The sequence below is a fragment of the Amblyomma americanum genome, chromosome 4 (assembly GCF_052857255.1).
Source record: "Amblyomma americanum isolate KBUSLIRL-KWMA chromosome 4, ASM5285725v1, whole genome shotgun sequence".
Classification (NCBI taxonomy): Eukaryota; Metazoa; Arthropoda; class Arachnida; order Ixodida; family Ixodidae; genus Amblyomma; species Amblyomma americanum.
This window is the reverse complement of record NC_135500.1, coordinates 137,700,730-137,712,970: the sequence shown is the minus strand read 5'-3', so window position 1 is coordinate 137,712,970 and position 12,241 is coordinate 137,700,730. Positions and strand designations below refer to the sequence as shown.

Here is a 12,241-nt window from a genome sequence, read left to right as displayed (position 1 = left end):
TTGCCATATCGATGCCCACAGTGCTCTGCTTTATTAGAGCTGCATCTTTTTTTTTCCCATTAACTCCTCTCTCTGATCTCACATGAAGTGACTGTGAGGCAGCACTATGTGTATTTTCATTTTTAATGTTGTTGTAGCAGTGGTGCCTGGGCAGCAATCGCAGCATCCCTTCTGTCATTGCTCTCATGTGCCTTGAGGTGGTCCAACAGGGTCTTCTTGCGTGCAAAAGACCGTGCGCAAAGCGTGCACGGGTAGCATGCACCCGTGTGCTTGCGCTCATGGCGTCGCTGATTGCAGCGGTCACTGAATGCCCGGCCACAGTGACGGCATACAAATGGTCGCTCCTTGGTGTGAACACGAAGGTGGTTCTCCATGTGGCTCTTGTGCTTGGTTTCGTAGCCACACGAGTGGCAGCTGTAGTACATTCCGCTCACTTCCTGCTGCTGGTGCTGCCGCCAGGGCTGGAGACCTGAAACGGCATTCGAAAGTTCTTCCATGCAGTGATAGTAGCAAGAAAAAAGAATAGAGGAGATAAAGTGAACGCATTTCAATATTCCCCTGCTCATTCCGCCTTTTCTCCCATAATTTTATATGTAGAAGAGTGCTGTGCTATGCTGTATACGCTCGGACACATTCATGATAGGTTCTCACACTCTGATTCCTGCACATATTATTGCCACAGGTAAGCAGCCCATGCAACACATGGTCAAAGCTTTAGGACTGCTGTGTGTATAGCGGGGCGCTTGTGGTACACTATTACAAAGATTCACTCCTGGGGTCAAAATGATTAAAGACAGCCGATTGTCAGTATGTGCTCCTTATCAAATGTGAATGGTTTGTGAAGCAATCTTGCTCGGCCACTCATATGCTCTGCTGCAACGACCTTCACACCTCATGGATACAGTGATAACTTCTATGTATGAAAGGAAATCCCGTTAATGAGGACATTTACTGCGACAAGAAAGAACAATATTGCACTGTGTCAAAGTTTTTCACTGCCAGGTACAATATTTGCTAGCAATATCGTATTGCTCCCAGCATTGGCTATCGAGTCTTCTCAAGTTGTCATCTTTCTGTAATTGACACCGGCTATTTCTTGACAGCTGCAGGAAGCCTCTAGGTTCTGTGGCATGGAATGTGTTGTGCAATGACTATTGCTACCTTACTAGCATCAGTAATCTGCTTGCAGTTTTCATTGACAGCGCATCACACTTTCTTAAATATGCTTATTTATTTTGGTAAAGATGCAGTCAAGACAGTACGGACGGCATATTTGCTTCAAGCGAGACACCTTAAAATACAAGAATTGATGGGTCGATTATCATGCGTCTACTAAATTAGCTTAGAGTTTTGGTAGCAGACTGAATTGTTTTGAACATGTCATGTTCATCTGTTGCTAAAGTTGGACAACTCCCTGTAATCTACAATTCTGGTACTGATCTCTTGTGAGCCAATCATTTGAAAATTTTTTGAAGTTACTTAATGCTACTACCAGCAGCAACATGCACCCAGGGGTGCTGTACAGTAGACTGTAGGAAGGATCTAGATCATACTCTTTAGACAAGGGTTGTAGATTTTAGCATGTGTCATAAGGGATGCTGTTGCAGTTGTGATGAGAACCTGAGCTGTCTTGTAAATATCAAAATGCTTGAAAAAAGGAGGGGGGCAGCTAAGTAGGCTTTGATGAGCAAAGCAGGCCATACAGCACATGAACTAGCAATAATCTTTGGTTCTTGATAAGCTCCAAACTACCAAAATGAAATATACGGAAATCAATATCAGCCCTAAATACAAAGATTCTTTTCAACATTTAAGCATTGGCATGTTAGAGCACACAAGCAGTGAAATGAGCTCAAAACTTGCTTTGGCTTTTATGAAATGTGTATTGCAATAATGAATCTGTGAAGAAAACACAATGGGAATCTCGAGAGTCCATACGTTGCTGCTGTCCACAACTCATTTGCACACACAGCGTCGTTACACACCCTACAAGAATGATTCAGCCTTACTGAACTTTCCTAGAAACTCTTTTCAGGACAGACTAGTTTCTGCTGTTATCACTTCACAGTCATTTTTAATGCATAGAACTCCAAATTGATACAAATTAAGGCACCCCCTTTTTTCAAACTGTGGACCCGAAGCTAAAGGGAATGCCTAGATTCATATTGTTTGAAGTGACAATTCTGATTAGTTTTTTTGAGAAAATCGTACTGCTAGAAACCAGGATGATTAGACTTAAATTTACATAACTACAATGCTTGGGTTCTGATAGCACACATTCGAATTTTTACACTCCAACACTGGTGCTTGCAGGTTTGAAATAAACAAAGGTGCGGACAAATGGACCAAAATGCCGCCCGAATTCAGTAACAAAACTTGTGCACAGTTAAGATTAATCCAGCACTATTTTCACATTTCAGTTACATGTTAATCTTCATTTCGTTATTGTCCTCAGTTCAGCATGGCAGTCTGCAAGTCCATGGTGCTTTACCTAAAGCTAAACACTGCATCAACCAGAGATCAAACAATGACTTAATTGCACCCTAGCTGAATTACTTTAAAGCTGCCTAAAAGTTTGCACATCATGTTCATTCAAAGTTGGTGAGATGCTATTATTGCTGGCCTGAACTGCTGTTTAAGAAGTGAACTTCACACTATGCAACAAAAACATTGATACAGCTTTCTGTGCTTTGGTTGCCAGTGGCAGTGGCAGTGAGTAGACAAACAGAAGATGACAAAAAGTAACATGTGCAGATTTTAATCTCATTTTGAACTTCAAACCTGCAGGCTTGCCACAGATAGCAGTGTACAGTGATGAATATTACATTTGTTGCCAAGATACATATTTTTTCTGGAATGATGAAGAAACAAAAATCTCCATTTGATCAGTAATGCAAACAAACAATACAGGCAGGACGATAATGGAACCTGATGCGAGAATGCTCTGTTAGCAGTCGGATTTACTCCCTAACATTACTTTAATGCTTTCACTCTAAGCTGAGACTTCACGCACACGACGGGATTTCAGGAGGGTGAAGGGGGGGGGGGGGGCTTTCATTGAGGCTTCACACAAAAGGCCAAAGTTCCACTAGTACTGCTATACTGCAGTAAAAAATTAACAAAGGAGATGCCTGTTCCCTTTCTGTACAATGTCAATGCAATGCAGAACTGCAAAAGAACATGCATGCTCAGAAGCCTCAACTAACAAAAGCATGTTCTTGAAAGCTTTGCACATAAGAGGCCTCGAAGAACTTGTGAAGGTTACCTAAAAACTTGATTATGTGTGTGTGTGTGTGTGTGCAATATCTGATAGGATGGCACAATACCAAGCAACAAAAGCGGACTAACAGTATTCAAGCAGCCGAACATTTGTGTGTAAGCATGGCAATGAAAACGATGGGAAAAGATGCCAGGCCACTCATTTTCAACTAATCACAACCGCAGATCTGGCTGAAGGTTTTTCCATTTCTGCTGGCAACATTATGGGCAGCAGAGTATTGGACCCTACCACTAAGACTGATAATAGCCCAACTCTATGCGAGTACATAGCAATAGAAAAGAGAAAAGTTACAGTAACTTCAAAGTTAGAAAACTAAGCAAAACTTACAAAAAGAAAGGAGGTCCTGCAACATAACAAAGGTACCACTAAGTGGACGTGATGAACTGTCAAAGATACAGGCACTTGGACATTAAAACAACAAATAAACACTAAAGACACAGGACAGAAGCAGGAGACAACACAGGGCAGCTTCTGTCCTGTGTCTTTTGCGGATTTTTGCGGTTTCAATGCCTTGCCAACTGGCCTACGACTATACTCTCTTCCAAAGCACTTGGACAATTGTGAACAAGAAATGTGTTGCATATATGAGTAGTTTGTTCACAGTACCACAAGAATATACGCTCAAAAACAATTAACCACGAGCTATTGTGCCAAGACAGCAAAAAAACCAAACATAGCATACACAAAAAAAGCACTGAAATTACCTGCAGCCAACGTATTAAGGGTGAAAAACAAGGAACAAGAAAGACGAATGAGAGAGCTGTCACAAAAACTTCCAGCCCTGCACAAAAGTAATCTACTGCATTTATTGGAATTCCCCACACCCCTGATCTACAACTGCCTGTACTGAATGCAGCATTTCTATTGTCTGCGAGACTTCCGGTCCCAGCATTATAGCTTGGATTTCCTCACATCTTTTTTTTTTTTTTCATTTCCTTTCAAAAGAACTAAAAGCTTTGGTGCCACTTGTTTGAAGGAGCAAAACAAATCTGAAATTAATACACTAAACATTTCCGCAAATTCAGGACTAAGTACTTCTCCTAAGAAAACAGTCTATTGTCTGCATTTTCCGACAAATTTTGTCATCTACGATGATACTGTCCATGAACTCCATTAATTGAGTTTGCAGACGCCATGGAATGTAACGGTTTCTCAGGCCTTTCACAAGCTGCACATGCGGTTTTTAGCTCAGATGACCCGTTTGTTCTGGTAAATAATGTATGGTTTGATTTGAATGCATGGTCTGACCCTCATGACTGCCTTGTACTAGTGAACCAAAGAGTCTTGTTTCGAATAAACCTTTCCGAATTGCTGTTAGCTCCCACATTATGTGCTCTACATTCGAACATTCCACTAAGTGCTCATAACTGTTCAAGATACATTTTTTGACAACCGCACAGTAAGAGTGAATTATTTTCGCAGCACAGTTACCACGCTCACATGACACACTTTCATTTAAACTAACACAAGAGTGAGCAAGAATGATTTGGTGACTGAGCCCCAAATGCAATGAGAATCATACCAAGGCTCTCATTACAAAATGGCAGTACTTCGTTTCAATGGAGGCAGCGTTTCGATGGAGGCGAACCCCAAAAGGCACCTATGTGCTCTGCGATGTCAGTGCATGTTGAAGATACCCAGGTGGTGAAGACCTCCACTATGGCACTTCTTCCTTTCTTCTTTCACTCCCTCCTTTATCCCTTCCCTTGCGCACCAGGTTTGGGTGTCCACCGAGATATGTGAGAAAATTACTGCAGTCATTTCCTTTCCTCAAAGCCAATTTTTTACACTGCATGCAGAATGATGCTAGCACATGGAAGAATTTGATGCACTGTGGAAGTGGACTTCTCACAAGGGCGATAAATACCAACTGAAAATAACTGTTAACAGTGGTAACCATTGATGCATATGATTACGGCAAATGAGGTAGACCTTTTTTCAAACTGTCTCGGAGCCCATGCTAGGTTTTTTGCCCTAATCTTTGTTGCAACAACAGTTGGAGATCATGCCGTGTTTGAAAAATGCTGCAGGGTGTCATCATTGTACTGGTGCCGTCATCACTTTGTGATGGACACAACAAACCTGATATATGTGTAGTTCAGTCTACATACTGTGTATAAAATGTTATATTTTGTGGCTTTTGCAAATTGCCACAAAACACAAATACACTACTGCATCACATGAAATAAATCAGTAGCAGCATGTTGCCATGCCTAACGAAGTCCTGATTGTAAGCCCCTTGAAACCTTGAGTCCTCCCCCCCTCACTACCACCAAAAGAGACGAATACACACCACAGCCCTTAGGATTACTCCAAAGCATTTGAATGTAATCGGTGCTTGCATGGGACTCATGTCAATGTGCAGAAGACATCACTAAGCGATTCTGTACACTTGGGTCAACATTATGCATGGAAGACATGCGACAGACAGGACAGACAGGACAGCAACGTGGTGTAGCAAATACCCTGCCATGCCAGTCGTTTTTCTGTGAGCTTTAAAACTGCTCTTTCACAGGTCTGAGGTGATGGGCCCGATCATGCTGCCAGCATTAAACAGTTTCAGTACAATGACTTTAGACCAGTAAGCATTGCAGGTGTTCCATGTACCTGCACCTGACTGGCCCCTATAACTCACAATAGGCCAGTACATGCTCATAGGAGAAGGAAACAGCCAGAGACAGCAAAATGGCAATGTCATTAATGAAAGACACTTCAAAGCGCATTCAGCCCCTTTTACCCCCTCCATACATCAGGTCACCTTCAACAGGCAACAAACTTCAGCATTCCTTCTTTAACGGGTACACCGTCAAATTTTGGTTGCATGTTCTTTGCTTGCAACAACCTGCAAAACTAGGACAGTAACTTAAATCACCATGTAGAATTCAGCAACAGGGGGTAAAAAATTTATAAGTGATTTTCTTCTCGAATGCCATTTCGATTTTGGCTTCAACGACTGAATGGTGGCTACAATTTTAAAGCGAAAGCCTTTAATGGCTCATACTTGCGGACATGACCTAGTCCGGTCTCAAGTCATGTCACACTGATGACTAAATTAACTCGATAAGAAAAAAAATACTTAGCACTACGGGATTTGAACCACCATCCTTCCCTTCCACAGCCGAGCGTGCTAACGACTACGCTACTTCCTGCGAACGCATATGTAGTTCTCCTATACTTAGTGGCACGGGCAGGGACACTTTATTTTTCGTTCTTTTTATAGTCTCACAATAATTTTTGTCTAGTGTAAGGACGCTGGAGAGTGTTTGCAGAAAGGCATCGAATCAGATGGATGCCTCCCAAACGCCCTCCAGTGTCTCCAGCATTTAAGATTCACAAACAATTGTGTACTTAATCAACATTTTAAACACACATCAGTGACACAAGCAGGAACACCACGCTAAAGGCTTTCGCCTCACCACACTTTAGGTCAACAAAGTGGCCCCCTGAATTTTTAACCTTGAATTCATGTTAAAAAAAAAACCTGTATTATATAGCCACTGGTTCATTTGTTACTATTTCAACTTTTCAGACAAATTGGCATCAGAGTTGGAGCAAATTAAATGATGAAGCAACCATTATGTCGCAGTTTTTTTACGCCTCACATGACTTGAACTCCAATTTTACTTCACAGCCGCTGCTCGGCTGCTGAAACTAACACCAAAACAAGATTTGAGAAGAAATTAAATAAAAGATTATTTACTGAGCGTAAGTAAATTTTGCACAGTGATCCATGTGCATCAATGTCTTACGCACTATTTCGAAGAAAATATGCGACCAAAAATTTGGTGTTCATACTCTTTAACAGATTAGCCCTTAGTTCACTGAGGCATCACGGTGGTGCTTCTGCATATGACGTTTCAGGTGAGTGGACTGGACAAAGGCCATGAAGCAGATGGTACAGCGGAACGGTCGTTCGCCTGTGTGGACACGGATATGTGATTTGAGGCTGCACTTGTATGAGAAGCTCTTGGAGCAAAAGTGGCACTGGAAGGGCCGCTCGCCCATGTGCACACGCTCGTGCGGTACCAGGTGTGAACGCTTGCAAGTTGCATAGTCGCAATAGCGACAATGGTAAAGGCGCCCCTGCAGTGACAGGTGATACTTGACAGTTGCCGGGCGGCCACGACAGCCCATCACTGCACAAAAACACAACATCAGTCACTTTATGCACTGCTCTTCTACAAAGTAAAGCTGTACCGAGCTATGATAAATGCAGAAAAGCGCTGGAGCTATAAACAGCAGTGTTTCCCTCTTTCACTCAGTTGCAGAAGTGCATTCAGGGAGAGCTCACACACTTTGTATTAGACTACAACATGAGCTGAAACAAGACATGACCTAGCAGCTGTGCAATACAATACTGACGTACAGCAGTCAAACACAATATTCAAATGGCAGTAATCCGTAGGTTGTACTGAGGTTAAATAGGCGATGTTCACACAACTGTGGCTGGCAACACTGTACTGCTTTAGTGACTCTTTGCTGCTAAAGTTGTTTTGCTAAATTTTGACTTGTTTCAGAATGATGACCATGAAATGTCAGCAAATTGGATGAAAACGAAATAAATCACAAACAAAGGTTATACGGACGAAATTATACTAATGTTGAAAAACCAGAAATATACATGCTACACCACAGTAAAGAAAATATAGGCCAGAAGATCACTAGAGCTGTTAAAAGGACTCGAAATAATTTCGATGGGCATATTCTAGTGCAACAGATCTGTAGAGGTAGTCTTTGCAGGTATTAGAGTCAAATTTGAAAGCTCTGCATGGACCCTGTAATTTAGAAATAATTTTTAAAAAACGCTGCTTGCAATCGATTAGGGCCTAATTGGTTACGAGCTATTGCGGGCAGCGATTTTTAACGTTATTTCTAAATTAGAGGGTGCTTGCAGAGCTTTCAAATTTGACTAGAACACCTGCAAAGACTACCTCTACGATCTGTTGTACTAGAATGTGCCCATCGAAATTATTTCAGGGTCTCTTTAAGCTCTGCACGAGTACTGCACAATGCAAGGCATTCTGAAACACAAACAAACAGTGCTGCAAGCTGTTTTCTACTGTGCCCTTTGCTGCTCAGAGGAACAATCAGTTTCAAGGTGCAAATTTAATCGTGCTCTTCAATGCAAACTTACTCCTGCTCAGACTGAAAAGCTCCAAGTGCCTCATAGTTTATGAAATAAAAATATTCACGTGACACTTCAATCTCATTGTGACCAAAGAATCACTGAATGTAGCATCCCTTTCAAAATTTCCCAGGCAATAGGGCTACCTACATATCATGGAAGAACCTATCTGACAACTTGAAAAAACGTTTGAATGCCTCTGGCAATTTATCACATCCCCGTCAGGCATTTTACGTAAATGAATAGACAACATACAACAAATCTGCACCCATTTAAATATGACATACATAAGCACCCACACACATGGAAAAGAAACTGCATGTCCTGAAGCTCCAAACATGCAACAACTTCATTCCTTTTTTCGCACAGAAAACATATACACGAGAATGAGTACTGAATTCTTATTAGTTCCACACAGAAAACAATAATTTACAGTCCCTTCATTATCACTGTCAAGGGGCTTTACACACTTCAAAAAGCTTGCAAAGGTAGTACAGAAAGATTCTGTCATTCAAAAGCCACAATTACATACTTTAACAAAATTAACCTGGACAAATACTCCCACCTACTAGTACTGTCCTGAAACTTGCTAATCAGAGTGGAATGCATTATTATTGTTCCTGGCGTAATGACCTTTACTGCAGCAATATTCAGGCCTTCTAGTTACCTCGTGTGCCAAGTGGAAGGTATTCAAGGAGAGAAAATGAACCCAGGTTATGGAACTTGTCACAGCAAATGCAAGCTATGATTGTGTGATGTGCACTTGAGGGGATGTCTTGCATAATGAGTAAGCCCCTGGTGGTATGAACAGCAAACAATAATATGCTATGCTATGTCATTTAGGAAAACACTGGCAGTAGCACCTTGTCATTTACTGCTGAGAAAGTTTCAAACAGGCCAAGAGATATTGCTGGCACAACAATAATAGTGCATTCCACTTGCCTCTGCCTAGCAAGTTTGAAGTCAGTATTAGTACACGACTCCCCCCCCCCTAGACCTTCCACACAGCCATTATACACTTTCTTTAGTAAAAGAAAGGCCAACTGAAGCTACTGAAAACAAGTATTGTCAAATGAAAGCCAATTTGGACCAATCAGATAACAAATGGTTTCAGTACTGCACTTTCTGAAGCTTCAAATCTTTTCTTTTTTACTGGGCTGTTCTGTTTGCGTTACGAGTACTATTCATCGCTTACATACCAGAGGTTGAGGCAAGATGAATTTCACTGAGTATCGAATTTTTTTTTAATTAGAGAAATTCGGCAAAATTAACACTTTAACGCCTGGTAGAGCGCTTGTACCTCGGTGCATCGACAAAAAAAAACATCACAAAGGCAACGTACACGACCCGTGACCAAGTAAAGCAACAAATAAAACTTGTGTACAACAAAACGGGCCAACGGCAAGCTGCAGCGCAGGAAGTTGTTTGGATGTGGTCCCTCGATCGGAATCCTAGCAAATAAAGGCGAGACGCGACGCCACGTCTCAAAGCTTCTTCTATGGGCCTACCTGAAAATAACAATAGCACAGAAACGAAATTAACGAACAAGCATTCGTCAGTACTGACATAAGGCTGTTTGAAAGACAGTCTTCAGTAACGTTTGCTATTATCAAGGACTAAATGCAACGGAGAGTAAAACAAGTTTTGCAAATACTACAGCATTACAATAAACACCCCCCATTGTGATTACTTGGTGTCACAAAACAACAAGAAAAAAATATGTGTTCTGTGGCAACTTTTTGACCACATCTGGACGTACGGCTGATGGCAAGCAACTTTCACACGAAACATTTCGGACAATTTCCGATGAGTGCTGCACATTTTGAACACAAAAGGCAATAAACGACGCGATGGTGAATGCACAACATAAATAAATAGGCCGGTTTGGTAGAAAAGCTGAGCGAATACAGCCTAACAGAGGCGCCTCAAAATCTCAAAACGAGATTGTTCATGGAAGCGGCCATTTTGCAACGTGATGGTTACATCACTCGTGACGTTGAGTGGTCCTGCCTTTATTTTGTGGCCGCATGCAAAACTCTTTAGAAAATATAACTGTTATATGCCTAATAAAACGTAAAAAAACATTTTCAGAAGCTCGCGAGCTTCCTAACAGACCTGTCAATATTCAACTTTAGAAATACCGAAACCGAAACTGATCGCTCTTGCGCGTGTGGGAGCGCTTGATGTGCGCTAGGCGAGATTGAAGCCAAGACGGCCAAGAATGGCGACGCTTAAGAACGTCGCTGAAGGCCGCCGTAAGCCAGCGTTGCGCACGAACCGGCCGCCGCCGACGCTAGGGCCGGCCGCCGGAAGCAGGAGGTGACGGGGCAGCACGAGGAACGACGACGTCGACGCCGGCGCGCCGGCGCGAAGGCCGCACCAGCAGCACCGCGCCGATCAGCGCAGCCCGCCCCCGTGTCTGGCTGTGATCGTGACGCGCGGTGCGCTAGCTCGACTCGGCCGCTGTCAACATCGGCGGCTGTGCGCGGAGCCGCGACCATGTGTTGCCGCCCGAGGCGGCGGATCATCGTTGCGGTGTCGCCAACGCGCTCGGCAGCGCGGACTGAGGAGTTCCCCAGAGGCTATTTTTGAACCCTCCATGCGCCCAGAACGCCGGCTGCCGACCCGTGGCGATGGATCTCAAGTCGGAGTCGGACTTTTACGTTGGATGTCGGGCGTTCGCGCCCGTCGCCGCGTACTTCGGACTCAGTATTGACAAGGTAGGCGACTCTGAGACGCGCTTGTTTTGTTTGCTGTTTTCTGCGAGCCGTATCGCGATCGCGCAAGTGGCTCCCGCGACTAGTCAGGCAGGATGCATCAGTGGCGCTGCACCCGAGTCTGTCGTGCATGAGCAGATGCGACTACTTGAGCAGCGCGAACCGAGAAACATCGGTCTCCAAAAGGCGATGTATCGTATTGCGCGTGTGGTCTTGCGCTTTTGCGGTTTGATTTGATGAGCGCCCGAGTCATGTGTTCGTGTACGGACGGGTGTTGAAAGAAGTTGTGTCTCGAAAGAAAACTGCACTTGTGTTTACAAACATGCAACCGCGCCCAGTCTTGCCGCACCTACACGCAGCGAAAGAAGTTGCGCAAAAATAGGCGGACGCGCGCGTGATCGGAGGAGGCACGCCCAGAGCATAATACGTACGCGAAGTGTATATCATGCCAGTGCATGTGTGTGGAATCTTGCGGTGCGCCTTTTCAGTTTCGCTTTCTCTCCTATCGGCGTTTCGTCCACGTAACTTGCGTGCCTCAATGTTTGCAGCTTCGCTATGCGGCGAACTAGATGTCTTCATCCAGACAATGTTTAGGCTTTCTTAGCTGTGTACATTCGAGTGTGTGCATATTCTAAGCGCGTTAAAAATTACATAACATGACAGCGTTTACGAAGCTGCGGCAAACTAGCTCGCCTTTCTTCCTTAACGAGTACCATTGGGTACATGTACGTTTCTGACATCTGTTTCAGATTAAGCCAGTTTTACCAGTTAGAAACAGTTTGGAATTTTCGCCTGTACTATACCGTGTTGTGCATCTTTATCAGCGACTTAAAAAAAAAAAAAACTCCTAATTACTGGCTCGTTTGCGGTGAAACTGAGCAAGGAGCTCGTTCGTTGCAGTAAATTTTGTCCCGTAGTGAGTCTGACAACGGCATTTACCTGCTCTGGCAGCGCATGATGCAAGCCTCTAATTATGCCCGTAATCGTCTGCACCTCTGCAGTCGATTCAGAGCTTGCATCGTGCGCAGCCGAAGCAGTTAAGTACTGTCGTCAGATTTACTACGATACAGAAGTTACCGTAATATACAAGCTCTGTGCGCAGTTTAGCCGCGAACGAAC

General features: G+C 43.4%; 2 protein-coding genes and 1 long non-coding RNA gene across 4 annotated transcripts in view; 1 reads left to right on the top strand and 2 right to left on the bottom strand.

Moving 5' to 3' along the window:
- LOC144128425 (zinc finger X-chromosomal protein-like) overlaps nucleotides 1–12,241 on the bottom strand; it is a 36,434-nt gene continuing 24,193 nt past the window's right edge. The window contains exons 1-2 of one of the 2 annotated variants that reach the window (XR_013313784.1): nucleotides 7,076–7,209; nucleotides 332–469 (exon numbers count right to left, since the gene is read on the bottom strand). Coding sequence is in view for 1 of the 2 variants with exons in the window: in XM_077661811.1 (XP_077517937.1) it covers nucleotides 123–469 (347 nt within the window). In the remaining variant the exon portion in view is untranslated. Of the gene's footprint in view, nucleotides 470–7,075; nucleotides 7,210–12,241 lie in introns of those variants that run through there. The other variant, XM_077661811.1, reaches the window with a different exon arrangement.
- On the bottom strand, nucleotides 7,304–10,284 carry LOC144128426 (uncharacterized). Its single transcript, XR_013313785.1, has 3 exons — nucleotides 10,165–10,284; nucleotides 9,790–9,913; nucleotides 7,304–7,416 (listed from the first exon to the last, which is right to left on the bottom strand). It is a non-coding gene; the product is annotated as an uncharacterized LOC144128426 (long non-coding RNA).
- The window catches only part of oys (lysophospholipid acyltransferase 6), a 54,496-nt gene continuing 52,868 nt past the window's right edge, over nucleotides 10,614–12,241 (top strand). The window contains exon 1 of the mRNA XM_077661808.1: nucleotides 10,614–11,125. Within this exon, the coding sequence (XP_077517934.1) occupies nucleotides 11,039–11,125 (87 nt within the window). The 5' untranslated portion in view covers nucleotides 10,614–11,038. The remainder of the gene's footprint in view (nucleotides 11,126–12,241) is intronic.